Source organism: Xylocopa sonorina, chromosome 9 (genome assembly GCF_050948175.1).
Source record: "Xylocopa sonorina isolate GNS202 chromosome 9, iyXylSono1_principal, whole genome shotgun sequence".
In the NCBI taxonomy this organism is placed as follows: Eukaryota; Metazoa; Arthropoda; class Insecta; order Hymenoptera; family Apidae; genus Xylocopa; species Xylocopa sonorina.
The window spans coordinates 5,420,364-5,447,834 of NC_135201.1; the positions used below are offsets into that span (position 1 = coordinate 5,420,364).

The 27,471-nt window shown below is 51.6% G+C and overlaps 1 protein-coding gene across 12 annotated transcripts in view; it reads left to right on the plus strand.

Annotated features, from left to right (window-relative positions):
* The window catches only part of LOC143427719 (protein daughterless-like), a 101,334-nt gene that overhangs the window by 31,183 nt on the left and 42,680 nt on the right, over positions 1-27,471 (plus strand). The window contains exon 1 of one of the 12 annotated variants that reach the window (XM_076902124.1): positions 4,638-4,866. The exons of the other annotated variants lie outside the window; for them this stretch is intronic. Within the exon in view, the coding sequence (XP_076758239.1) occupies positions 4,681-4,866 (186 nt within the window). The 5' untranslated portion in view covers positions 4,638-4,680. Of the gene's footprint in view, positions 1-4,637; positions 4,867-27,471 lie in introns of those variants that run through there. 12 annotated transcript variants of the gene reach the window in all.

The following is a 27,471-nucleotide window of genomic DNA, read 5'->3' on the forward strand; positions in this document are numbered from 1 at the left end:
GGAACTTTGCATTCGCGGCGATTCTTTCCGCGTGTAACGGCCCGTATAATGGCACCAGTTTTCAAGGACACAGGTTACGTGTCTTCAACCCCCGCGCGCTCTTCAATTCCAAGGGCGCAGCTCCGGTTTTACCAGCTCTCCAGTCGAATTAGAGATAAATTTCTGCAATATCCTCGCTACGAACGGTGTACGATTCTCGTGTCTGGCGTGTGCAACAGCCCACGGAACGAAGTCTACGAGGTCTCCGCGTCAACCCCTTAACCAGGGCCACGTCCAACGCCGCGTCGTTCAGTCCTCCAGCGTTATCCAACGAATCGGCCTTAATTACATAGATGAGCGAGTCCGGGAGGCTCGACTCGGCTACGCTCGTAATGGCACGAGGTACGGAGTTCCGTCTTCTTGCTGAGGATGGTTTTTGCCGGGTCCTCGCGAACACGCTCGACAAGGAGCATCAGCCGGCAACGACCGCGGTCTTGCGACCGTTTTTTCCACGGTGCCGAGAGGCCGGGGGACCACGCGACGGCGAAGAAAGAGAAGAGGCGTCCGGGTCGACGACTCTCCACCTTTCTTTCTCGTCTCCGTTCCTCTCCTCCTCGTTCGCGCGGCGCGTACTCGCACGTCCGCCCGTAGACACCGGAGAGCGCGCGGATGAACGGCGCGAGGAGCCGCAGTTTACACAGTTGGCCTGGCGAGGTTACCTAATTATTTGTTGCCAATGACGAAACGCCTCCTCCTCGCCTCGTCAGGTTATCGACGCTTGCCTTCTCCTCCTCCGCGTTCTCTCTGCCCTTTTCGCCGATGCTTTACCAAAGGTACGCCTCGTCGTCGTCGTGTAAATTTCCAAGTCGACGACGCGCGTTGCTTCTTTTTCCTTCACCTAACGTCGCGTCCCGGGTTAGGGGTCCCTCGAACGAGCAAGGTGGCTGGCTTCGAACGACGTCCAGGCACACAACGCACCGTACGCCGCGTTTCGTGATTTCGAGGTAGAACCGGTGGCGCGACAAGTACCTTGCGAGATTTACAGCGGTCATATTAATGCCAGCAAGTGCGCCGCGGGTGTCCAGGGAATCCCTGTTGCCCTCCGTCGTACAATTCTGGAGGTATCGGGCTACGTTCGTCCCTGGCGGGGCTGATATTGCTCGTTCGAGCGACTCTGAGCATCGTCTGAGTCGTCAACCGAATCAACCAATTCGAATTACGTAACCGTGTGTTTGAGACGTGGAACTGAAATCTGTTTAGATTCGACGCGGCTGGTGAAGAGTATTCTGACGTGGATAAAGGTTTCGTGTCATTGGTGATCGATCGAGAATCGACGTACGATTAGACGTTAAAGTAACGAATAATTTAACTGAATTGTATGTACGTTTATCGTAAACGTCAGCGCTAATGTCCCGTTGAAGAATTAAGGGTGGTACACCCTTAAGGAGCGACTCGATTGTGTTTAAACGCAGCGACGTTAATGGTACGCGAGCGTCGAAGGTGGTTCCAGGTTCACGAAATCCTATTATCACGAAACGAGATCCTCCTCGAGGACGCTCTCCCGCGGGTCAGGTACGAAGGTATCCCTAACTGTACATTGCTGGTGCTCCATTGTGCCCCCAGCCAATTTTCATTTCGGCTGGACGCACTGGTACCTGTCAGTTTTAATTATTTTACGACCGCGTGGTGTTCACGGTTTCTTTACACCTGACGACAACCACGTCTCCGCAAGAACGTCCCTCGTTTATTTTGACTTTCGCAGCCCCTTTATTGCCAACGGCCCACCCTTTTGTCCACACCGTTTACTGTTTTACCATCGAATCTTCTGCTCGAAAGAAAAAAAAAAAAAATAGCCATCACGCAGACACAGGTATACACTTTCGCCAGATGGTACCTGTCCCTCTAGTCTCGCCTCTCGATCATCGACTTAGTCGATCTACCCGCCGCGTTCGATCTTTATAATCAAAACGCTCGATCAAGCGCCAATGGGAGAGGTCTTAGCGACAATCGATGTCAATTCGTTTGGTTATCGCTGTCCGTACGATACGACGACGTCTCGTTCGAGGGTTAAAAGTCGTCCTCCAGTTTAAACAGCCCCGATATCGCTCGGTTTTGGCAACCAATTAACCCGCCACTGTTTCTCTCGCTCGCGATACACCGCGATACGCCGTCGAGACGTCGTTTCTTCTTCCTCCTGGCTTCTACGGCCCGGCAGGCCGTATCCGGATTTCAGTCGGGAAAACTGGAACTCTCGTTCGTCTGCCAACTGGGTTAGATTGGGTCGGGTGAGGTTAGGTAATTATACACCATCGGGCAGTCGCGTGGGTACGACACTAAAATTACTCACGAATTTCCAACTAACAAGCCCGCGCGCGGCCACGGCGCCACGGGACCCGTCTCGTTTGTCTTCCCGGACAGATTTTCCGAAACCGCGGCATCGTCGCGAGGCCTTCCTGCCCGCCCGGATAAAGATATTTTCGCCTAACAGATCGTTTAGCGGCACTTCAACGCGCGGAAACATCGCCAGCTAGCCGATGCAATTAATGCCCTCCTGGTTCCCACTCTCTGCCCTCGCCTCGTGCTCTCGCTTTTCGATCCGGCGCAGGCCAGACGATCTCTGGAATCTCTCATTAACGTTCAGCCGCGTACGAAACGCGAGATGTTTAAGTCGACGAGAGAAACATTTAAAAGCGTGTTCCCAGGCGACGACATCCGGGGTACGACGGCGCGGCCCCGTCCACGAAGGAAGCGGGATCCCACGAAAGGGGAAAGCGCGTCCCTTCAATGGAATAATCGTTCCGCGGTCGATCCTCGACGGTCTTTTACCTTCTCCCCTGTCCATACCCAAGCTGTGTGGACGAGTTTCGTTGCGTTTTCGCGTTCGTTGATCACTGCGTGCTCTCGTGTGGCCTTTTGTTCCGTGGAACGGTGCGCGGCACTTTCGTCGTGCGTGCTCGCAGCGAAGATAGCAACGCGAGCGTATCATCAGCTCTTTCTCTCTCTTGCTCTCTCTCTCCCTCTATTTCTCTCTCTATCTCGTTCACTCTCTCTCTCTCTCTTGCTCTTTCTCGCGGCTCTCTTTCCGACTCAACAAGTGGACCGATGTTTTCGCCGCGGTACATAGGCAACCGTAGGAGCCGGAGAGCCATCCACCCACACCCGTGGCATCGCTTGTCGTTGCTACACGAGTGCCGGCTTGTGTGGGCAAAAACGCTGGCCCTTCGCGCTAGGGGTTGCTTCCTGTGAGCCGAGAGAACCGGCGACGAGGCGAGGGGAGGTTAAACCGAAACACTGCAGGCCCGACCGCCGCACGCTACGCGGGGCAAGGAGAGGGCCGTACTCTCTCCGGGACCGGGAGAGAGGCCCGTGTCTAGCGACGGCCTCGAAATGCTTACAATTTCGCTTGAACTGCTCCCTTTTCGTTGGTTACTAGCGCAGAGTAGTCCTCTTGGGATTGTTCGAACGTATTCAAATCTGTTTAACCTTAAAACTATCGACGTTAGAACAAAATCCTCTTAACACAGTGCATTCTAATCCTTTTGATTGTATGGAGGCTTGCCATGTTGATTATTCGAGCATTAAAAATGTTGAGAATAATGAAAGTGCAGAGATGTGGATGAAATAGATTGTTATAGGTTATATTGTTTTTATTGCTGTATTTTCTGTCGCGTACCTTCTTTGAGAACAGTGTTCAATTCGCCAGTTTGTTCGATGATTCGATCGAAAGAAATTCAAATACCCATCGCTATCGCGCGCCGAGCGGTGAATGGTGGGGACTTGGTCGCAGTGGTGGGGACGCAGACTCGTACGGTAGGGGAGTGGTGGGGCGACAGCCGCCCCTCGGGAAGCGTCAGTCTCGTCGCGTAACCCGAACTGGAAGGAGCTTCGTGCGAATCCTGCTCGTCTTCTCGCTCCGTTCACCCCCTCCGTCTTCTTCCAATCGGCTTTTCTTTCTCGCGAACAGTCAAGTTTTGTGCACGGTCCAGTGTTACGATCCAGCGCGGACCTCTCAGTTAAACGCACGCATTATCGCGGACGATACGCGGACGGTGCGTCATCGGAGGTTGCGCTCGCTGGAGCTCCTCGAATCGGCTGTTAGACCGCCGTGATATTGTGATTCGACGTATCCACCTCAGTCTCTTCGACGAAACAGGTGTTCACGAACAGGAAACGAGTCGGATTCGCGAAACGCACGCGAACGATGGTGTGGAGGCGTGAATGCGGCTACGCGATGCGTCCTCGTGGCACGCGGCGTCGGTGACTCGAGTCCGTCGTATTCCCATCGAACGCGCGTAACCTCCACGCTCCACGACCGCTCGATGACTCTGTCGATGACCGTTATCAGTGTCTGAGAAAGATCCAGTGCGCGTGTTATGTTTGGTACTAGCTCTGCGTGCATCCTCACGACCGCCACGTTCGCCTCCATTGTTGTTGTGCTCTGAGAGCCATCCGTCGTACCCCGTGATGCGAGTTACTTGGTCGTCGCAACGCAGCGAACCTACGCAATTCAGGCCTCGATAGCGCGTACCCGACGCGGCACGCCACGAAGATATTGGCGGCGATCGGTTCGTCGGACGATGAGAGCGGCGAACAGCCTGTATCGAGACGCGATCGTCGCCGCGATTTGATACCGCTCACGCGACCGCCGGTACCACTGGTGAGGCTCCCTGTCACGGGGTGTTATTCGTCGGTACCCGCAGAATGCAGTCGAACACGATACTGCGCGACGTCGTTAACACGGAGAAGTTGATGGGAAACAACAACAATCTGAACAACAACGGGTCACCTGGCGCAGATATAATGTTCCAGATGGAGGACGATAGCCTGACGCAGCTCGGGAGCGTCTTTCAGTCGGCCTATCAGTCGATCGTCGGTGGTAGCGCTCAGGTAAGAAAGAGATCGACGTTGTCCGTTACTGGTATTCTCGTTGGTGCGCGTCTACGAGGGTGGTCGTACGTCCTTTGTGTCGCTTTAAACGATTATCCACCCCCCCGCCTGGGTCACGATCGCAGTCGGTTTTTGGACGGAAAGTTTTATCCCTCCGTTGCAGAGTTGGGAAAGAGTTTCGTCTTGCTCTCGTACGTCGGGGTGGTGGTCGTACGTATCCGTTTGGGGACTGGCGGACCGGATACGCCGGTTGGAAACGAGGTTCCTTTCAATCGGGAGGGGTTTTTCACGGTGCACGGGCTCGCCCCGCGGATCCGATTGTGCGTCGATTGAAAATAGGGGCACGTTTACGATTTTCTCTGTGTATCCGACGAAGCGTGCGGAGCACGCCGCTGACGTCAGGATTACGTCACGAACATGGCCGTCGTCACGTGGGCAGGCACGTCGGTTCTTCGCTCTTTTTGTGTCGGCACACTTCTCTCTTTTTTTCCTCTTCTGTCTCCCTCCCTCTCTCTCTCTCTCTCTTTCTACTCTTTGCATGCATCGAACGTTCGAAAATGTTCAATTTAACGCTGGATCGAGAGGTTATTACCAAATCGGGGTACGATGTAGGGAAACTGTTCCCGGGTTAAGTGGATCTCGCGTTGTATCGGAAATTAGCTCGGTCCTCTTGTTAAGGACAGTTCGTTGGTAAGAGGGATATTCCGGAATTGACGCGGTCCCGGGTGCGATTATCTCCGCCAAAGGCAGTCCGCGCAATAAGGCGTCTCTCGTGGAATATCAGAAACTTGGCGAGAAAGGGAGACGACTCGTCTATTTCGACTCGTATGGCGGCAGTGACTCATCATCATCCCTGCATTGTTTCGTTAAATGGAATTTCTATCTAATTTAAATGCGGCTTAGCCAGAAATAATGCGATTATGCGTTAGCTTATTCTGTTTGTTAATCTCCTTTGCACACCATTGTCACCCTGACGGCGAGCGAGGCGGAGGCAGAGAGCGGTCGCGAGTAAGCGAGCGAGGGAGATACAGAGAGAGAGAGAGAGAGAGTGAGAGAGGCGGCACCTCAATGTTCCCTGTGTACCCCCGCGCCCCTTTCCCTACCCCCTCGTCCCGTTTTGTACGGCACTGTACATTATTTCAGTACAGTCCGCGCGCACAGTCCGCTAGATCCTCTCCGGCTTATGGACTGGTCGCAGCGGTTCTCGTTTTCCAGTTGGAACTTTAATTTCCCCTTAATCGCGCCTACGGAAGTTCCGTCGTTCGATAAATCTTCTCGTAGCTCGCGGGACGTGTTTTAGTTGCCGCTCTAGACGCAACTGCGGCCCGCGTTCCAGTTCGCCTCTACCATCTCTCGCCTGTGTTCCCCTCGTTCGTTCGTTCGTTCATTCGTTCGTCTGTCCCTCGATTCTCCGGGATCTAGACGCGCTCGAATCTATCGAGACGACGCTGCACAAGGAGATACGCAAGCAAACGGAGCTGTTGCGCAACTATGGAGCGCGACAAAGAATTTCTGCCACCACGACCCGTTTTTCGCCTCTCTTTCGGCGCACGATCGACTTATTAGCGGCACAAAAGCCTGGCAATTAACAAAAGACGAACGTCACCGCAGGAGACAACAGGTTGCCCCTGGAGACCCTCTCGTCTCTACCTGAATGACGTTAGATCGACAGCTGCCGGTCCATTATTTCTGAAACTTTTGCAATAGCTGCTCCAATATTATTATAATAATATACTTTATCGCCTTCACCATTAAATTGGAAACGTGGAACGAGCGAAGTTCAGCGCGGGTAATACGCGTGCTCCGCGCGTTCATTCGAATTCTATGAAATGGTCGACGATGTTACGCGGGTGCGTTTATGATATTAAGAAAATGGATGGCGATGGAGTATTTTCTGTTGAGAATCGGCTGTCGAGATTTTTTTTTAGACACGATGGAACTTTAGAAACGAGATTTTCGATTGTCGACGGTATCGTATCGAAGTTGTTCGAACCTATCGCCTCATTATACCCACATGATTCAAATCGGAACAGAGTTTATCTCGTTTCGTTTCACCCGTTGGAAATCTGTTGCTCCAATTTAGATATTACAGCTGGATCATTAAATCTACTTACTGTTACACCGATAACCTTTTTCTACGAATAAATTAATTTGTTACGACCGTCGCCGTGTAGAACCGGTCTCTCCGATCGTATTTGTCGATTCTCAATCACGTATTTATTTCGAAAGTACTACATCTGCGAAAATAATTATTTATTATACCATGTTCGCAACAAGAATTTTAACATAATTTTTCAATTCCCCTAATTACAGCCGATAGTTTAACGATCGATAGTAATTATTTATACAGAAAATAATTAACCCACGCGATACAATCCGTACAATGTTATAGCGACACAATTTTCCGAAAGTATCGATTTTAATCTCCCATAATATCACCCTACGTGCACTCAGAATAACCAACAATTACCATCCACCTTTTACAAAAACGCAAAAATGACTAAATTACTCTAAACCCAGAAAACCGTACAGAAATCTATACTCTAGTCTCGTATTTGTCGACATAGGTTCGAGTTGGACGCAACAAGGAGGCGCAGATTTAACAGAGCGATAACAATGGCGCTCTGCCTATTTATTGGCGGGGAGCGTTTATCGGATACGCGAAGGGTCGCCTGGTCCCTACCCTCTTCCCCGGTTCGTCCCTACTTTTCAGCCCGCGATCTCGATTTCGAGCGTGTCCGGCGAAACCAGTTCTCGATCGAGCCGCGGCAAGGCGAACCATTTCCGGTCCTCGTGCGGTTCGTATCCGGCGCGCGGGCGCTCCGCTAAGCCGCCAGCAGCCCTCTCGTAACTTGCTCTCCGAGCACAAGCTTTTTCCACGCGCTTTGTCGGGCGTAAAAATCTTGGCCGAGTCATCCTCGGTGGTGGCCATTTAAAAATACGACGGGAGGGAAAAAGCGGCGCGCGTCCGTTATGAAAGCGTTATCTCCCTTTGGCCCGGACTTAATTAGCCGCTCCCCGCGCTCGCGTTTTCCCGCTGAAAGCGGAGTTGCAATTAAGCGTTCGAATTAGCGGCTCGCCGTAAGTGCCGTTTCGTAACCGGCGTTCCGCGGCTCCTCGCCTACTCGGACACTTTGGGCTCGGCTTTCTTTGCGTGGTCCCTCGTGGGCGGACCGTTGGGCGCTTGGACCAGATCGTCCGCGATGCTGTGATTCTGATGGACAGACGCGCTCGTTGCGCGCGATGCGTCGAAGCAGAGGACGTGTCGCATGGAATAATTGCTAAGACTTCATCGATTCCACGATAACAAATAAAACACCGAAGTGCAATTTTAATAATCTATCATAGAAAGCAAGGTGCTTCATGAGAAACTCTATTTCGTGGTCTTTCGGTTCTCGTACCTTGCATCTTCTTTGATGACAACCAAAATAATGCAATCGAGGTTAATAAATGACCAATGATACTTGTATTCACTACGATACACAAGAATTCTTCCACGTTGCGTCTCGGTTCTATTCTAACAAGATTGTTGGTTGTTCGACAAAGCGGTATTACAGAGGACACATCGCATGGAATAATTGTAAAGACTTCATCGATTGCACGATAACAAGTGACCCACCAAAGTTCAATTTTAATAATCCATAATAGAGAGCAAGGTGCTTCATCAGAAACTCTATTTTGTAGTCTTTTGGTTCTCATACTTTGCATCTTCTTTGATGACAAGCAAAAGAATGCAATGGAGGATAATAAACGACCAAAGACACTTGTATTCACTACGATAAACAAGAATTCTTCCACGTTGCGTCTCGATTCCATTCTACCAAGATTGTTGGTTCTTCGACAAAGCGATATTAACACTCACGAGTTCCTCCATCGTCGCGCGACTCGAAGGGTACACCGCGGGACCAGGTAGCGATGGGTGGTTACGTCCGTGCGCGGGGACAGGGTGTGAAAGGAGAGAATGAGAGAAACGCGAAAGCGAAAGTGCGCTGCTCGATGACGGTGGTCCTGGTGGCGTGCTCTCCCAGCGTGGTTCGATTAAAACGAAAATTCGAGACGGCCGCGCGATCGTGAAAGCTGGCCGCGCGGCCCAAGTCACGGTTTTACGAGCCTCGAAGCGCGTCAGAAAATCGGCGTCGTCCCTCTACGAACACGCGGGGGATTGAATGAAACCGATAGGAGGCCCCGTTACCTCGCCTCGTTTCACCTGTCTGTCGGACCGCTCGGTTAAACGACGGGGCCTCATCTCCAGTCTAGAATTTTATGCAAATCGGGACCGCGACGCGCATATGGCGGTCGTCGTTCGCGGCTGTCGAGGGTTGCTCGAGCTACGCGGTGCATATCGATCTCTCGAACGACGCTACGTTGGAACTGGTACCCTCGGAATCACGAGATCGACCCCGCGGACCAGCACTCCACGCGAGCCTCGCGATCGTCCAGTTTTCGATGGGTCGCGCATCGAGTGAGAGCCACTGGCGAGTACGCGAGGGCTAGGTTAAAAGCGGCAATGAATAGAATTGATATAAATGGGACAGCGACCTGGCTCCGGTCTCGAAGCTGATTGTTTTTTCTTTCCCCTGTGCTCGAATCGACCGACAAGTGCCACTTTATTACTGGGACCAGTTACGTTTCCGATGCTTTCGAACGCCGCTAACAAGGGACTTTCTTCCTCCTCGCTATATATATATACACACACACACGCGTCCCACCCTTTGTCGCCACGAGACACGTAATTGGGAACCATAAAAGTGCCTGGCCACCGAGCAATTATCAACTACCGACCACTGGACGAAGTGGACCACCGATTAGTCGGTACGACCCGCAGGAATTTCACGCGGAGGAGCAGCGTATCGGTGACCTTAGCTGGCGAGGGACGAAAAGCCAGGAGCCAAAGGGCCATCGAGAAACTCTCTCGCGGCACGGTTCCGGTTGATCGTCGCTGCCTCGTCTCGTAATCTATGGCTGGGATTAGCATTAGTACTTAGACGCGTATGTGTAACCCATATGATCGCCGCTTGTAGCTACATCTCCCTGGCGTTGCAGCGCGGTACCGAGGGGACCGTTCGTACACGGCTCGCACACGCGCCTCTCCCTCGGTCCACTCCAGAATTTGCGCCCGTGCAGACGTATACAGACGCGTAAATAGATACCCCCGTGGAATATATCCGCGGGTTGGTCCGCGCGCTCGCTCGCATAAGCGTAATTAGAGGCGCATGCACACGTAGAGAGAGGACCAGTGACCGGGGCTTGATGCGAATTCGCTCTCTCGCATGCCAGCCGCTCGCGCGACACTACGCTCCGCGTGTATCCCTCGCGCCTGGAGCCCCGCTAATAGCGGTATCCTAGGATATATCCATTCCTCGTAACCATTATCCCTCGGTTCTGTTTGCGCGGATACGTAACGCGGGTACAGCGTGGCTCGCATGCAACGCCTCACGCACGTGCTTCCGTGGACCGCCACCCCTCTCGCGATCGCCTGCTGGTACCGCGACGGGATCATTGGTTCTCTTTACGTTTCTATCGTATCGAGTCGCGTAGATGTAACGCGTTGTTATTTGTCGCTCTCTTTCTGTGTTTCTGAGTTTGTCTCGAGATCTTTCTCAAGGGGATGACGCGTGGATTGACGAGCGATAGGTTCGATTATAAATAGGTAATTGATGAAGGGTAGTGGCGGTGAAAACAGCGCGGAAAATCGCGTCGCTGGTTTCATTCTAATTGCCGTGTATGCTCGCGCTCACCTGTGTTTGGCCTCGTGCACGGTAACAAGCCTGACAAGATATACACCCAGTATACACCTATATCCCAGCCACTGCTATATGGATTTCGCACGTGCGCGCGCGGGTACCACATAGCCGGGGCGGCGTACCGGGGGCTTGACAGGAATGTGTGCGATACGTATATAAATGCCCACACCCGCATCCCCTCTGTGTATACAGTACCGCGCCTCGAGCCACTGTATAGACACCATATATACGTCTGATTATTAGTGTGTCACATACGCTTGATTTGGTAGCGGGCTTATAACAGCCGCCATAGCGCCGAGAGGCGCCAGCTGGATGTGTTTCGGAACGCGTCCTCCCTCTACGCCCTACCGCGGGTCCCTCGCCACGACCCTATCTCGTTCCACCCCGCGACATAGACGACGACGACGACGACGACGATGATGACGTTGATGACGACTACGCGACGCTTGGATGCCACGAGTTTAAGTCCTGGAAAAGCAATCGCGAGGCAACAAAGTTTGCACAGTCGCGATGGTAAATGGGCAATTTCGAGGCGGACGAGAGAGAGAGAGAGAGAGAGAGAGAGAGGTGCTCTTAAGACTCTTCGTCCACTGGTTTCATCTGCTTTGCGTGATTATCACGTGGTCGTTTAGGTGCGACTTTTCTCTTTGTCTTCCGGAGGTGCTAACGAACAACGGTTATTAGTATCGACGTTAGGCGTGTACCAGCGATTTGCTAATACGAGGCTAGTGGGCGTAGCCCGTACGCGACGGAATAGTCCAATAGTCCGATATACGTGTCCCTATGGTCGATTGTGTCTAGAAACGTCTCTGTATACCCGTTACGAGTGCCCGTTCCGGACAAAGGAGGCGGAGGACGCGATTCCCCCTTTATAATTGCACACTTTCATAGGCGGCGATCCACGGTTCTCTTCCCAAAGCCGTACGCGTTTCTCCGCCGCGTATCCGTCGAGTTTAACAGAGAGTCCCCTATAGATTATCGATTCGGACGGCGATTAGGCCTACGAGACTTTCGGACGAGTCCTCGAGCGATTCGAGGTTGGTTTTACAACAGCCGTGCTACCGTCGGTTCCCGAGAGAGCTTTCTAATATTTCCGTTGGAGCGTAACCGTGACTTAACGAGGAGGAACCAAGGGTGGGTAGCGCAGCGTGGAGGGAAAAAGGAGCGAGAGGAAGAAAAAACGAGGGACATTGGGTCCGTTTCGAGGCGAAAGAAAACGAAGGAAACATGGCGACTCCCGGGCCATATGGCGTTTACGGATACCCAAGCACCGTAAAACTTTCATGGACATAACCTGACCTCTCTCTCTCTCTCTTTCTTTCTCTCTTCCTACATCGCTCTGGCCCTCCCTCGTCTGCGAACAGGAGCCTTAATCAACAACCGTCAGGCCCTTAAAGGGCGAATGGTTTCGGTCTGAAGTCACGAAACGCTGGGCTATCCGCCCTAAGCTCCCTTCCACGGTTCGATCCTCAGCCACGTATCCTCGATCGCGATCATTTCCGCTTTCTTTCGCGCTCGAACTCGACGAGACAACCGTCCGCGCGCGCCAAGTCTGTATTACACCGTGGCGTGGAAATTGGGGCGCCGGTTATTAAACCCTTCAGTCATTTGTATCCGAAATTCCATACGGTATAATGCATGCGAGCCTGACACGGAATACCGATACACGCGTGTATACACACACACAGACACCGAGAACGGGCCTCACCTTCGACTCCAGGGATCGATCTGCACAGTGGTAGCTCGCGTAATCGCGCGATACGTGTAGAGGGTGGCCTGCACATGCACCCTGAGCGAATTCATGGTCTACGCGCGCTTGTAGCACCCTCGTAATACGTGTACGCTCGCGTGTATACTTAGCTGTATGTGTGTATGTGTGTGTGTGTGCTATGGTATGGCCAGTACGAGGCAAGCGGCTCCATAACGCGCAACACAAACGCGCGACGCACAAGGGTAAGTTGTCTTGGGGGTTGGCTAGGGCCTAGATTAGGTTGGCTCGAGCCAGTTCCGATTTCCGGCGAGATCTCCACGGTAGATCGTGCCTACTTCGGTGCCTGCTTCGAAGATTTCCGCAGTTGCGATCCTTCGTCGCATCGCGCACCCCATTCGCACCCTCTTTCCATCCGCGAACCGCTTTTTTGTAATTCGATTACAAAATTCATTTTTTATTCCTCGATGCGTTTGTCCAGACAAGAAACTGTACTCGCACGATGTTATACGACAGTTCGTATATCATAAATGTGTAATTTTTTCCCCGTTTATCGTTCTCTGGTACCGTTTAATGCGGCACTGTAAAATCGCCTGGCGAATAATTGAGAAACCAGTGGCCGTACGTGGCAGCGTCGTATCAGGTTCGGATTAGGGTTGCCTCGAGCCAGTTCCGATTTCCGTCGAGATCTCACGGTGTAGATGGTGCCTACCACGGTGCCAGCCTCCAGATCATATCCTGCTGATCCTTCGTCGAGTTTACCTTCCCTCGTTGCGCGCGATTCTTGCCATTGTTGCTCGCGCCGCCGCCTTTTCCACCCCGCCGGCAGAAGCCACCCCGCCGGCACATTCAGAAAACTTTCCTCGATTCCTTCCACCACCTCCGCCTCCCCCTTTCCCGCGCGATAGTCACGAAGGAAGTTTCGCTTTCGAAGATAGCCAGCTCAATTTCGCTCTTTATTCGCCAACGCGTATCTGCGATCTTCCCGCGGCTTACCACCTCGTTTGCCGCTCGAGCGTGCGCTTATCGCGGGGTAACCGCCTCCACCCCTCGTCCAGAGTCCTTCGAAACGGTTTCACCGTGCGTTTCGAAATGGAATCGGTTCCGGACCGTGCCCTCCTCTCGCGCTGGTACAATTTTACGCGTTAATGGCGGATTTTTACGGCTGCTCCGCTGACAAACGGCGCGTCGAACACGCGCGCTTACCAGCGTATCGTGGCCTCGCGTGTGACGTAATCGATATCAGCGGGATTACCGCGAAAAACGGTCGCAGATAAACGATAACTTAACCGCGTCGAGCGGCTGTAATCTCCGTCCGGGTGACCGTTCCGCGCTTACCACCTTCGTTGGTAGAAAAACGTCACCCGTTAAGGGAGTCGTTCGACTGGTGGATTGAAAGAGACACGTGTACGTCCCTCGCGAACCGCTTGATCGATTCGAATTAACTTATGGACGATACTCTCGCGCACGTCGTGAATTTCTAAACGGTCGGCCAGTAATCGTCCTCGACGGGGATGTTTTGTGCAGAAGCGTTCAACGGCGAAGCGTTCTCGTGCGCTCCCCTCGAGCGGACGTTCGCTCGAATTCGCAGTCCCGGCCAACTCGAGACCGCGTACCCGACGAAACACGTTGCTTTCCACGACGAAATTATTGACTGTTGCTATAAATACCCGGGCTAACGCTCACTATATCCATTTGCAAGAACCTTCGAACGCGAAGATCGCCCCGTCCGGACGATGTCCCTTCGAACGCGCTTTAATAGTCACTCGGTGCGATCGAATACTCGCGTCGATTAGCGGTGAGTAATGCGACGTGGAGCGATACGATAAGATATGGTAATAAGGGAGAAGCGAAACGAGGTTAATTAATGCGTAGCAGACGCGGTGCGCGGAATTTTCGTGAATTTTATTACACAGAAAGAGCAATCTTCAATTTACGTTATATAATTATATACGAATTAATTATTTTTTCTTCTTTTATATACGTATTGGATTTAGTTAAGTCTTGGATTCAGAGCTGGCATTATCTCTTAGATACTGATACAAAAGAAATTGACGGGACGTCGCACAGTTGCGCGTAGCGCAAGATTCACGGAGCTAGAACAGGATGAAACTGAAATTTCCCTCCTGGCACTTTTTCATCCGACGTGGTAGCCTGATCGTTCGCCGTGTAGTCGCCACGTAGATAGATTTCGTGCGAGCGGCGTCGAATCTGTTCTCACACGGTGTTATTTAAGCGACAAGACTCTGGGATTTTAATTCGAGACCCCGTGACCGGTCCTGAAATTCGATCCAAAATTACGAGGCTGGCCCAGGCGAGTTCCTTGCCCGGCCAGAAACACGAGAGTACTCCCGATGGTCCCCGGGGAATTATGGCCTCGACGGTCAGAACGATGGTTTCGCTACGCCAATGGGTGGGTCATTTCCTGAGTGTCGGGGTTCTTGCCAGTCTCTCCTCTCTCCTTCCTCCACTTTCTTCTTTTCCTTTCTCTCTCTCTCTCTCTCTCTAGCCTCGTTTTTTTTCTCTCTCCCTCTCTCTCTCTTTCTCTCTCGCCCTGCTCCCCATCCATCGTTTCTTCGTCTCCTCTGGCCTTTTTCCCCCATTTTTTTTCTCCTTCCACCCCTCCTTAACCGCACTTAACCATGACTACCTTCGTCTTCATCTATTCCCGACAGGGACCGTGGCTGCTGCGCGCTCGCTCGTCTCTCACGGGGAGGGAAAATTACAGTATGTAGAAGAGAGAGAATAAAAAAAAAAAGAGAAGCTCCGCGCGAAGGGGTGGAGGGGGAGAGAAATGTGACCCTCGTTCGCGGGTGAACAAAAAGTCCTCCGCTTCGGGGACCTCGATGATGTACACGGTCTAGACTGAAATGACTTTCCATCGCGGCGAACGGAACGGTTTTTTCGAGAGAGGGAATCAAGAGAGAGAGAGAGAGAGAAGCGGTGATACGCCTCGAAACCGACCAATATGTGGGTCTCCACGGCGAGAAGATAGCGTCGAAAAGTTGAGCGGAACGATGGCTGGATCGATAAGGCTCCTTGTGTTCTCCTCCTTTTTTTCCCTTCCCTCCCTCCCTCCCCCCTCTGGTTCGCTCTTTCTTCTTTTTCACACGTCGAACGCGCGGCGGAAATCAATTTCCCTCGCCGCGAGAACTTTCCAACGCGGATATCGCCGATGAATCCGCCATCCGCGTTTTTTTTTTCTTCCCTCCTCCTCCTCCTCCTCCTCCTTCCCCTTTTTTCCCGTTAGGCTCGCCCGAGATTAACGTAATAAGCCGTAGATATGGAAAACATTGCGAACATTCCAGACACGACGCCTCGATCTCTCTTTACACAGGTGCGCCTAATCTGAACTTCTTTTCAACTAGCGTCGATTAAATCGTGCAATCTTGTTGATAGCCGCGTCGGTCGAGAGCCACTCTCGCTCGCTCGTAATTCGCTCAGGCCAGTTTTCCGAATCCCCCTCGCCCCGCGCGCAGAACAAACGAGGAGGGTGAAGAAGAAATCGTAGGGAAAAGGAGGACGAAATAAAACCGCCTATGCTGTCCATCCACCCCCTTTTACACCCTCTCCCGCTCGAACTTGTCGAGTAATTACACGCAGTGGTAGATTTACGGACTTCCGGGCCCGCGAAAATTTCAGCCAGCCTTAATTTTTGCTCCCTGCTACCCCTGGCTATCGGGTCCCATCTCTGGCGGTGCCGCTGGAAAATCTGCTGGGCGATCTTCGGGCCCTAATCCCCTGGAGACCCTCGCCTCCTTGCACAACCTCGTTATTACTGTTCCGTGTGTAAAACAATGAGATTAGCACCGCTTCGAGAACCGGTCGCGCGCTTTTAAAACCCATAATCCTGCCTCCAGGGAGAGGGAGAGGACCTGTCGGAGGATCGCGCTACCGCCTGCAACCAGCCCCCTGTTCAACGTCTCCGTGCAGTCCCTCGTCTGCACGGTGCGTACCCGCGTTTTCACCCTCTCTACCTGTTCCTGTTTGATCCTCCTCGCTAGTGCTGTACGCGTTGCCAGAGTTTTCTGGAGCACACGTTCTTTCATTCGAGTGGTGGTAGAAGCGACTGCATTTTTGATAATGAAATTGAAGCGTTGTTCGTGGAGGCTTCGTTTTTTTTTCTATCTTTTAGAGTACGTAAGAAGTTGTATCTTTTATGTGGTGATTCTGTCGAAGAAAATTTCTTCATGTACTATTGCACCCTCCTAATTAAATGGAAGGTTCGAAGAGAGGTTTATGTTTGTCGTATTGGTTCTCGTTTCGACCCAAGATGGTGGTCGAACTTTAGACGCGGTTTTAGCTATCGTCTCGAGTAGCTGCGAAAAACTTGTTGCAGCCCACCCCCGTTTTCCCTTCGATACCAGCGAGATTTATGCTCGCGTGGACGTTTGGACGCGCACGGCTCTGCGCGTTGACAACGATGCAGGGCAGATACAGGCGCATGTGCGTGTGCATTCACACGTACTCGCTGTAACAGCGGCGACGCATGCGCTCGCGTCGTCCCGTAGCAGCTGTCCGCCAGGTGCGTGGCCCGTTCGACCAATCAGGGGCCTCCCCTTGACCGGGGGGTGCTCAACCTTCGTTGCCCTCGGTTACCTGCGCCCTTTTCCCGTCGTAGCTTCTTCTAACCTGCGACCAGCCATCGCCGCAGGATTCTATTCTCCGCGAACGAGTCTGCTCGCCTCCCTCGCCAGATATGCATGCGAAACGCCACCATTTTCCACGAGGACGCGCGCGTCACTCTCCTCGCCCCGCCGCGGATGGACGAAAAGGATTCGAACGCCGCGGTCTGGCGAAAGGTTTGAGTTTAACTGGCATCGCGGGCTGGATTAAATTCGATAGTAATCGCAATCTTTCGAGTAGCTTTCTTTTCCCCTGCAACAGTTCGCGTGAACGAAGCTTTGCTAGGTTTATTTTAGAGCATCGACTTTTTGGTATCAAAGATCGTTAACGTATTCGCGACTGGTAATGTGAATTCAGCGTCGCATCAAACTCCATTTCTAGTTACTGCTGGCGTGTATTCATGTTTTACGATCTTTGTTTCTGAATATGAAAACGTTGTTAAATTTCATATTTATAAGTTTGCGATAATCAGCTTCAGATGATGTTTCCTTAAAATCGAATCTCAGGATACGCTGCAAGCATCCTCCATCTTGTTACGCAAGCGAAGAACGTCACGGTAACCCATCTGTATCATTGAAAAAAGTAGAAAAAATCGGTCTGTATTGCTCAAATTTAATATCGCAGTAAACACGTCCACGTTTCTCTAATCCCAACAAACTTCTTCGCTACTATTAGAAAATCGCAACCCTCCATCTTTCTCTTCAACCGTTCACCACTAGCCAGTAGAAAGATGCTTAAAATTCATAGAGAATAATCCGCGAATAGTAAATAGGTCCACGTTTCTCTAATCCCAGCAAACTTCCTCGCTACAATTAGAAAATCGCAATCCTCCATCTTTCTCTTCAACCGTTTACCACTAGCCAGTGGACAGATACTTAAAATTCGTAGAGAAAATATATCAGTTGACGATGCGAACGGAGTTGACGACATCAGAAAGCACGCGGTACCAAAATGGGGTCGACTACCCGCGTGTCCCGAATCCGCGCAGCTGTACGAAAACGTTGGATTCCGCGCGCGTTTACCGGTCCACGTGGTTTCCGCGTTGCGAAACGAGAGACACGGGCGCTCCTAGCTCGCGAGCCAGCGAAAGAATCGGGAACGAACGAGCGATCCATTAAAGGCGATCGGCTTCAGCTGGCTAACTTTATCCGTGGCGAATTGTAACCGGGCCCCGACCGACAATGGACGACGCCGTGCGCGCTCCGTCTCATTGTCCGGGGCGGAACGTTCGAGGCTCGCCCTGCGCGCAGAGAGAAAGAGGGGCAGAAAAGAGCCGCGGCCACGAGCGAAGCTTTTGCCAGTCGAATTTTTCCGGCTACCAACTCCACCCGTGATCACTTATTGTGCGTCGTGGCTCGTTTCGTTGTTATTCGGCTGATCGGTTAGCCGTGTTCGACATAAAAGGGTACAAATGTTTAGCTGACGAAATCGCTTGCTTTTGATAGCCTGCGACTGGTTTCACCCGTTGTATTACCCTGCTCTGGTGGTCGCGTGACTTTGTCGCGCGATTCCAGTTATTTTCAGAACACTTTTTGTCCAGCCTTCGTCGTGGAAACAGAAAAATTGTACGATCGAGGATTTACCGCGTTTTTGTTTCCTTTTTTTTTCGTCACATGTTAATTCAGCGTGATTTATGGTTCGCGCAAGTTTCCTGGTATCTTAGCAGTTATTTGTAGCCTCGATCTGCCTCGTCTTTCGATCATAGGTTTTTCCGCGACGCTATATGCGTCCTATCCTAGCACCAGATTTACGTTTCTTGCGAGTCTCTCGTCTTGCTAGCTCGAACGCTCCTCGAACCATTTCATCGTAGTTCACAGAGAACGCTCGTGGTAGCTACGATCAACCCCCTCGCGGCAGGGTGCAAAGATCGCGACAAAATGCGAACAACGCGAATTAAAGTGAACCATGTTTGAAAAACGGTGTTCGAAACTTTTTGTGAGAGAAGATAGGACGCGGTCAGAGAGAAAGAGAGACGGTGAGAGATCGTAACGAGTACGCGAAGGGGATGAAGGCGGGAAGGAGAGCGCGCGGACCGTTTCTCCGTTTCTCGAACCACGGCGGAGAGCTAACCGTTTAGGGAAAACGTCGGCAGCCTTTGAGACGCCCGCGCAAGATTGTCGCTGATTTGCCGTGGAAATGTACTGCGCGCACGTGCACGCTCGGGCCCCTGGGACGATTGATGGCGACAGTGGAAAACAGAAAGGGTTAACCGGCGATAGAGGCCCGTGGAAGCCGGCCAGGAAGTGACATTTTCGTCGCCAGTCGAGGAAATGCAAATTGTGAGAACCGACGGTTACGAAACCCTTCTATGCGTCTCCACCTTTGTTCCACGCCAGTGCCGTACCCCATTACAGCTTACACGTATTTCATTAATAACAGAGACAGAGAAACTCTTTTCATCGTAATTACCACGCGTCTCTGAGTGGAGCTGTTCGGACACGTAGACGAGTAGACGCGTTAAAAATTGTTCGACGTGGTTTCCAGCGTTTGATATCGGACGCAGGAATAGCGAATAGGCCGTTTGTTCGTTGGACAATCGCGCTATTAATAATGCAGCCCCCCCTTCGCGGTGCAGATATAGATGCAATCGTCGAATATCCGCGTCTATCGGGCCCCGCACCGTGAAATCGGCTGGCTCCAACTATCAAACGATTAAACGTTTCGCGCATCGCCGGCCACGGTACCGAGATTAACGAGACGCTTTGATGCGTGCCAGTAATCATTAATTACACGCATTACGCGACGCTTACTGACCGCGCGCCGTCTCTTCTGCACGCGTCCACCGAGCGATCCTCAATCGCGTTAACCGTCCGCCTCGATGTACCAGGAAATGGAGTCGCCTTCAGCGATCGAGCGCGCTGGTCGCGACTGTGGGCCTCCCCCGTGCCATCCGCGTGATATTCCGTCCATTGCTCCACGTTGCACGCGCGTCGTTTCGATCGAGAGCCAATTACCAGGCGTTCTTGCGCGAGTTTTCCATCGACGGGAGTTTGAAACAGTTACGCCTGCGGAGGACGCGGCCGCAGAGCGTTTGCCAGGAGGATTTCCTGCGGGCCGCGCGAAACGGCGAATTATTCAACGAGCCTCCGTTTAATTGGCCCTTAATTAGTCCCCGATAATTTGCCAGGCGAATAACCAGGGCTCGGATGAAATCAGCCGATGAATTATTTATTGTCCCCCCCGTTAGATGGGTCAAGGGTACTCGGGAGAGTCTCCATCGCGCCCAGAACCCATTAGCTCGAGGAGGCTGTGCGATCGCAAGCTTCTCCTTCCCTCTGGCTTCCACTGGCCAGCGATCGTGTGCTCCTCTTTTTTCTTTTTTCTTTTCTTTTCTTTTCCTTCTTCTTCCTCCCTACCGCCCTCGACTTTCACTTTTCCATACTAATTGCGCGACACTCGGGACCGCTGTCTCCTCTTGGCGAGAAAGAGAGCGGTGTGCGAGCCTGTACTCTCCATTGCAGCTCGATCGTATCGATTCGAAGAAAGTTCCGTCGACGTCCGGTCGACGGTCCGTGAAATTCATCGCGAGAGAGAGAGAGAAAGAGAGAGAAAGATCCCCTTGGAGAGTCGGAGTCGTCGTAATTTCGGGGCATTTCGAGATCGACGGAATTCTTTGGTCGATCGCACGTGAAATCCCATCAGGATTTTCGTCGGTTGTCCTACGTACCGGGTGTCCCTCGAGGTTAGACGAGGGAACGGCGCGAGGCCGCCTCCGGGGGGGTTGCCAGTGACTACTTGACTGACAACCAATTATACGTCCCGGTTGGTAAGGCGGACGCCATTTATATCGGCCGAGCTGGCCAAGATCTACTTCGGTTAATCTTGACGAGGGGTTAGGAAACGTCTTAAGAAGGATTAGGTAGCGAACGGAAGGACAATCGGTGCACCGATCCCGTGGCTCGACGGATTCGAGTCGGACGTTCGCCTGTAACCGTGAAAAATGCGTTTGTTCCCTCGCGTCCCCTCTCAGCTGTTCGCGAGAATGTACGTGCTGTGTCTCTTTTCTTTTTTCTTTGGAACGTGGCGTAATTGATTTGGAAAATCCGCGTTGTATAATCGCGGCTGGCCGCGAGCTAGCGGCCGTACGTAATTTATTGCGCACGCGAGACGACTATATTTGTTAATCTATTAGTTGCCGCTGGGCAGGCGGTGAAAAATGTTACTATCGTTGTGTAGTAACCTCGCGATGACACGCGGGTCCGGGAAAAGAAACGCGGCGGTAATTAGTAACAGCGTGTAGACAGTGTCGTCAATTCTGAGAAACGCGGACCGTCATTTTTCTCGAAGACGCTCCCACCTCGCCGCTTCGAACGCTCGTATCTCCACTCGTCGACGGTGGAACGGCGCGCGAGAGGGCTTGGAGGGAAGAGGGCGAGGGAGAAAAATTGGATAACCTCGGGGCGGCGAGCAGATAAAGTTTGCTGGCCGTTTATTTTAATCAGAAGCTACCGATAGTCGTGGGTCACCGAGGAGCGCCATGTTGTCTGCTCGCTTATCGCCACCTCATTGGTCGTCGTGATTGACGTTCGACGAGGAAGAGTTTCGCTGACAACGACGACGACGATTAACCAGAGAAGAGAAGAAGAGAGAGAAAGAGAGAGAGAGAGAAACGAGGAACCTCTCGAAGCCTGGTCACGACCGCGATCCGTGATTTTTCCAAAGATTACGCGCTTCGAACCCCTGCGTCTCGATTGGTCCGTCCATTTCTCTCCCCATCGTCCACCTCTCACCCTCCTGTCCGTTGGCCAGTTTCCATTGTTCCAGAACAGCCATTTTCAAAGCATCCCGATCCTTCGATTAAATTTAATCGTCGAAAATATTGACCGCGATAAATTAAAATCTCTTTTGATCTGCACCGGATTTGGGGACGGCGACGATAACGCCGCGTGTGTGCGCGCGCGACAGCTCGCGCCGTGGTGAAAATGAAATTCGTTAAACGGCCGTGCTACGCCCTGTGTGTTTTTTTTTCTCCCTCCCCCCACCTCACAGTCGCTTTTTTTTCCTATGCGGCCACGCGAGAGCAATTTTTTTCCCCCGAGCGTTTGCGAATCGCGGTTTTTGAGATATGACCTCCGGGCGTGGGGACGCGGCGGCAAGAGCGAGCGAGAAGAACCGCGCGAGGGGGAAGATGCGTGGGAGGGACAGAGCGAGAGAGTTGAAAAATTCATTTGTCGCGACAGAATGAAATTTTCGATTTATCCTGCCGCGGATGTGTAGCCAGCGATTTTCGGCGCTGGGATACGCGCGTATATATCCGTACGCTCTGTATATACCGCGCCAGGGGGCGCGGGTGAAATTATTACATAATTGTTATTCACACCGGGCGTGGAAAATTAAAGCGGAATATCGCGTGGATAAAGCAGACGCGAGCCGACCGAAGTGGCCAATAACGAGGCGGTCACTCGTTGCCCCTGCCTATCGCTCGTAATTTTCGTATCCGCGCAAACATCATTTTTACCCCGTGAATACCCCCAGTGGTGCTCAACCTGATCGTATCCACCCCTGTTAATTTGCTGGCGAAACAAACAAAAAAAAAAAAAATCGAACCTGTCTGAAAGAGAACGAAACACCAACGAGCGTGCGCACGATTACGCGCGTTCCATCGCTTCGTGCGGTAATCGCGATAGAGCAGGGAAACGAGAAAAATCTCGAAGTCGCCTCGCGAGTCGTACGATTCCATCGGCGAGAACGTTGTTCTACATTGTGCGCGCGGCGAAGTGACGTTCCTCGTGCTCGACGTATCGCTGATAATTGTATATCATTACGACTAGGAGTGGATCTGGTTGGTTGGACAGGGACAGAGAGAATAATTGTAGTATTTAATTTAATACAAATTCCTGGCGGGTTCGCGTGCTGTTCGAGTTTGCCCGGAACCGATCGATCGGCCGCGCGTTCTCGCGATAAATCCCCGCGGAGTGCCGATAATAGGTTTCAAACTGGGTTCGTTCGCCTTCTTTTTTTCCCTCTCTTCTCTCTCTTTCTCTCTCCGTTCGTCGCGTCCACGGTCCGCGTGCATACCATTAGAGAGGCGGCCTCCTCTCGCGGGCCGCGGCTAATTGTAATTATTATTATCATCGGCGGAGAACAAAGTGCAGGTTCGCTCGCGGTGATCATCGTCATTATCTCTTTATCGTCTTCGAGGATCGCATTACCACTCTCGTTTACATCGGATTCGTGACCGTTCATTATTCTCCGCAGCGATAAGCATCTCCCTTATCGACTCCTGGTGGACGCCTGAAGGCACGTAGGCGTTCACCAGCCAGGAATTGAAATGCATTTTTCTCTGCTCTCGTACGATCTCGCGTACGAGAACGAACGACGTAGGGGTTGCATCGGGGGTGTCCTTGAATCGGGGTTGCGGAGGAACTGGCGCAGGATTCGAGTGCTGATTAGAAACGCCTGAATCGAGTCGATCGAATTTTGCGATCTGAGCACGGTTAATCGCTAATCACGCGAAGATTCGGAATTTAAATTAAGATTCTTGTCTGTTCTTTACGACTCCATTATCGAACCGTTTAGCGGTAGCCACAAGTGAGCCGATCGTAGCAACCGCTGGTTTTTCCAGATTTCAGATTAATTTCTAATAATCGAATCGGCTATTATTCTCCTTCTGCCGAGGGAATCGACAGGATCGCGATCGTAGAGGATTAACGAGCACGTCAGTGTGTTCGAGTCAAATATGTAATTTATCGATGAACGCGGTAGATTCAGATATTGTACAATCACCGAGTTAACATAATGGCAACCGTCGTCTCTATTTTATCTAACTATCCACGATTTAGAAACCGAGCGGTTTACAGATAAAATTGCTTGTAATAACCATTCCGCTATATTCGAGGAGCTACTTTATCGTACAGCTGTTTTAAGTTCCAATTTGCGGATTAGATAAAACAGCTGTGAAAGAAAAACGAGCGCTATCAACGTTTACAACAACTTTTCACTGGAGACTAGCCTGGTTATCGCGCATTAATATTTAACGCGCACGACCACCCGCGATATCCCGCGCAACAATACGCGAACACCCGTCGTCGAGCAGCGAAGAACGCAATCGGCCGCGGATCTGTAATTTCGCGCGCGCGAGCGATCGTACGCGCGGCGGTTTCGAGCGTCACCGTGCATCGTCGACCAAGTGGAAAACTCCATCGCCTCGATTTCAATTCCCTCCCCGCCGCGCGTTCAATGCTCTCTCTTTACTCTCCCTCGCGCACTCTTTACTCTCCCTGGCCTCGCAGCGGCGCGTGCACGCGCGCGCCAGGACCACCCTCGCGATTTACATATTTCGGCGTGCGTTTGACCGATAATAATGTTTCGTCCAGCGGCGAATGGCCGCCATTACGGAGACCGAGGCCGTCGACTTCTCGTCGTGTCACGCGCGCGGATAAAAATTCAACCGGATATCGCGGACGCGCAACGCCGATCGGGGGGGTGGGTCACCACCCGCCCTCCGATGGAACGCGAGGACGCCTTTGTCAGAGCGAATCGCGCCCTGCTCCGCACTGGGGAACGCGAACGCGTTACTTTTCATGCCACTGGTTCCCATTGATCATCGTTCACGTTGCCAGGGTACGCTGTCGATCCGATGGATCTCTCTTTCTCTCTTTCTCGGCTCTTCTAGCGGATTGATACCGGCGTTGGTGTTGCTTCACGGTGGTCTTTTGGTCCCTTTGGTTCCCCAGGACCATCGACACCGGTTGACTCTTATTTGCAATTCTGATCGCGGATCTTTCAGCACCGCCGCGATGCTCGTCGAGTTCATTTGTCGGGGTTAATCGATGGGAATTCGCTGGGATTTGGGGTTTTCGTTGCTCGGATTTTTGTGGGCTTTTATTCGTGCGATACGTGTATCTGGTTTATACGTAGGTGTTAAATATAATAAAAGAACATTTGTGTATTGTTCGATTAACTCTAGAATTAATTATGACACTTGACGGAAGGAATTCATTTCGTAACTAATTATGTACTTACCTGGATTTTAGATAATATCTAACGTTTGATAAAAGTAAGAAGTGCTCGTATAGAAGCCATTGGTCTTCGTATTCGTTTCATTTAACAAGATGCAAGGGGGGGTGAAGAGTGTCGCTGTTTAGGGGCGCGTAACCTCGCGAAACGCGAGGGGGGTGGAATAATAGAGACGCGGAGGGTGCTCGTTTCGGTTAAATATTTAAGGTAACAGAGCATTCCACTTCGGAGAGTAGGTGGCAGGACGCGAAGACGCCGCGGCGAAGACACTGCGGAGCATCCCTTGTCTTTATTCGTGAGATATCTCGCGGTGGTAAACGCGGGGGCGAAAGTCCAATCGCGGTTTTATTGGCTCTCTTAGAAACTGGCTTAAGTACGTTTCTGTGTCCCGTGGAAATTCGCCGAGCAAGGGAACGCCTTTCGAAAATTTCAACCCCCTACCTTCGACACCCTCCTCTGGTTCGCACATTTTTATCTTCTCTCGCTCTCTGAATTTTTCTTTTCCTCTCTTTCGTTCATCTATGGCTCGATTTGATCGACAAAAACTGCTATAATCACTTCGCCAAAGAGATAAAAATTTCTAAAAAAAATATCCACCCTCGAGCGCAGCGAAGGAATTCAATTAATTCCAGCGCGCATTGAAAAACTAATTTTTGATCGAGACGATGTCTCCTCGCGAGACCCAGCGAACCGTTAATGGACCCACTTTCCCCGCTGGTCGAATTAATCGAATCGATGGTGCTCCGGTAGTCGCGAAACAGTTGTCGTTTCGAGGGTCGTCGACGTTTCAAAAATGATATCCCACTCGATGGTACCGGGGTGTAATCGAAAAATTAGTGAAGCACCATCGACGGCTGGCGGACGGTCGTCGAAAAACGCACCCTCGATTACGCGAGCGGCAGAGAGGGAGGGTTACTTCGAGCACCCTCGCGGCCTCTCCTCGCCCCTCGCGCTCGATACTGCGAAACGTTTCCGTCGGTGGCCACAGTGCGCTCCTCTCAGCCATGTTTCCATTTCGCACTTTTCGCGGGACACCCTCTGCGCCCCTCGCACGCTCTGGGAAAAAATTCCCTCAACCTAATTTCCCTTGTTACGCTCTTGATTGACCTACACCGAGGAGGGAGACTCCACCGCCACCCCCTGCGGAACAAAAAGGAAGCGCGAACGAACTCTGCGCGTTTCTCGCGTAATTAATTATCCACTCTATATGGTAATTACTCGCGTCTTGCAGCGCATTGTGCGCAAGGGAAATATCGAAGCCAGGCGATGAAAAGAATGGAGAAGGCCTTCCTTCCTGTTTACGACCGCCTGCCTTCTTTTCGCGTCGCGCCTCAGCATCGTTAACTCCCGCGAAAATGCGCACGGGTTGCGATAGACTATTCCTTCGATGCAAATCCACCCCGCGGTTCCACGCAGCGGTCTATTACGCGTTGAGGGGGTAGGGAGGATCTATGGGGCCTGGAAACGCGGCTGCGTGGAAAAGAAATTATTTACTGCCGTGTTTATGCAAATATCGAACAGCCATGGCTGGTGGTTAGATGTATTATACAGGTATCTCTCGAATAGTACAATTAAAAATTGCAACTACCCTTAAGATCACACTTGGTATTCGAACTCTCTAATCCGTTCAAGAAGAAACAAATCAATCGTTGATTAAAAAACGATTACGTTTATAAAATGTTACCTTTTACGTATTCAAGTTTCATTTTTTTCAATTCAATGAATATTATGTTAATTTTGTACAATTGAAAATATGGATCTCGAGTTTCGAATCGCACGGAACGAATTAATCGTGTTATTCGAGGGATGCTTGCGTACACGTGACGGTGATTGAGATCACAGGGGGTGGCGGGTGGTCGTCGCGACGCGACTTTCCACCCGCTGAGATCCCCGTGTTTTTCCGCGTTATCTTCGATACGCCTCGGATTAATCGTTCAGCCAATTAACGGCCGCCAGGAAGTCGATAAAGACGACGAAGAGGTTCGCGGAAAATATTATCGCCGAGCGGATTGATCGCGCGGCTGACGCAGGTGTGGCCGCGAAGTCGCGCGTTCTAATTGTTCGTTATCATTTAATTAATCGTCGACACGAGTATTTGCCTCGTTCCACGGAGCGAAGGTTGGTTAGCTGAGATTCAGCGTCGAATGGAATCGGTTTCCTTGAATATTTCATGCATTGTTCGTAATTATGAGAGGGTCGAAAGGGCGGAGTGGGTTGTTCTTTGGAGCGAAGACGATGTTCATTTCAGAGAAACGGGTCGAGAATAAACGTTCATGCTACGAGATTTTAAGGTAGCGTTGTACTTGCCATTTTTAAATCATAATTCGAACGACAAATATAGATTACAGTGATAGCAATTAGAATCGAACGAGCAATGATTAACGATATTTCTCGATCCTTTTTCTATATGGAAGCGGTTTAACAGAGTCACTGAAACAGAGGAAAGAAGTGTTTCGCGAGGGAAATCGCGATCCATTGCGCGACGCTACCAACGTCGAACGACCAGAACGTCCAACGTTCTCCAATCCGCGAAATTGAACGCGAGATCGCAAGAATCGAACGAGCAAC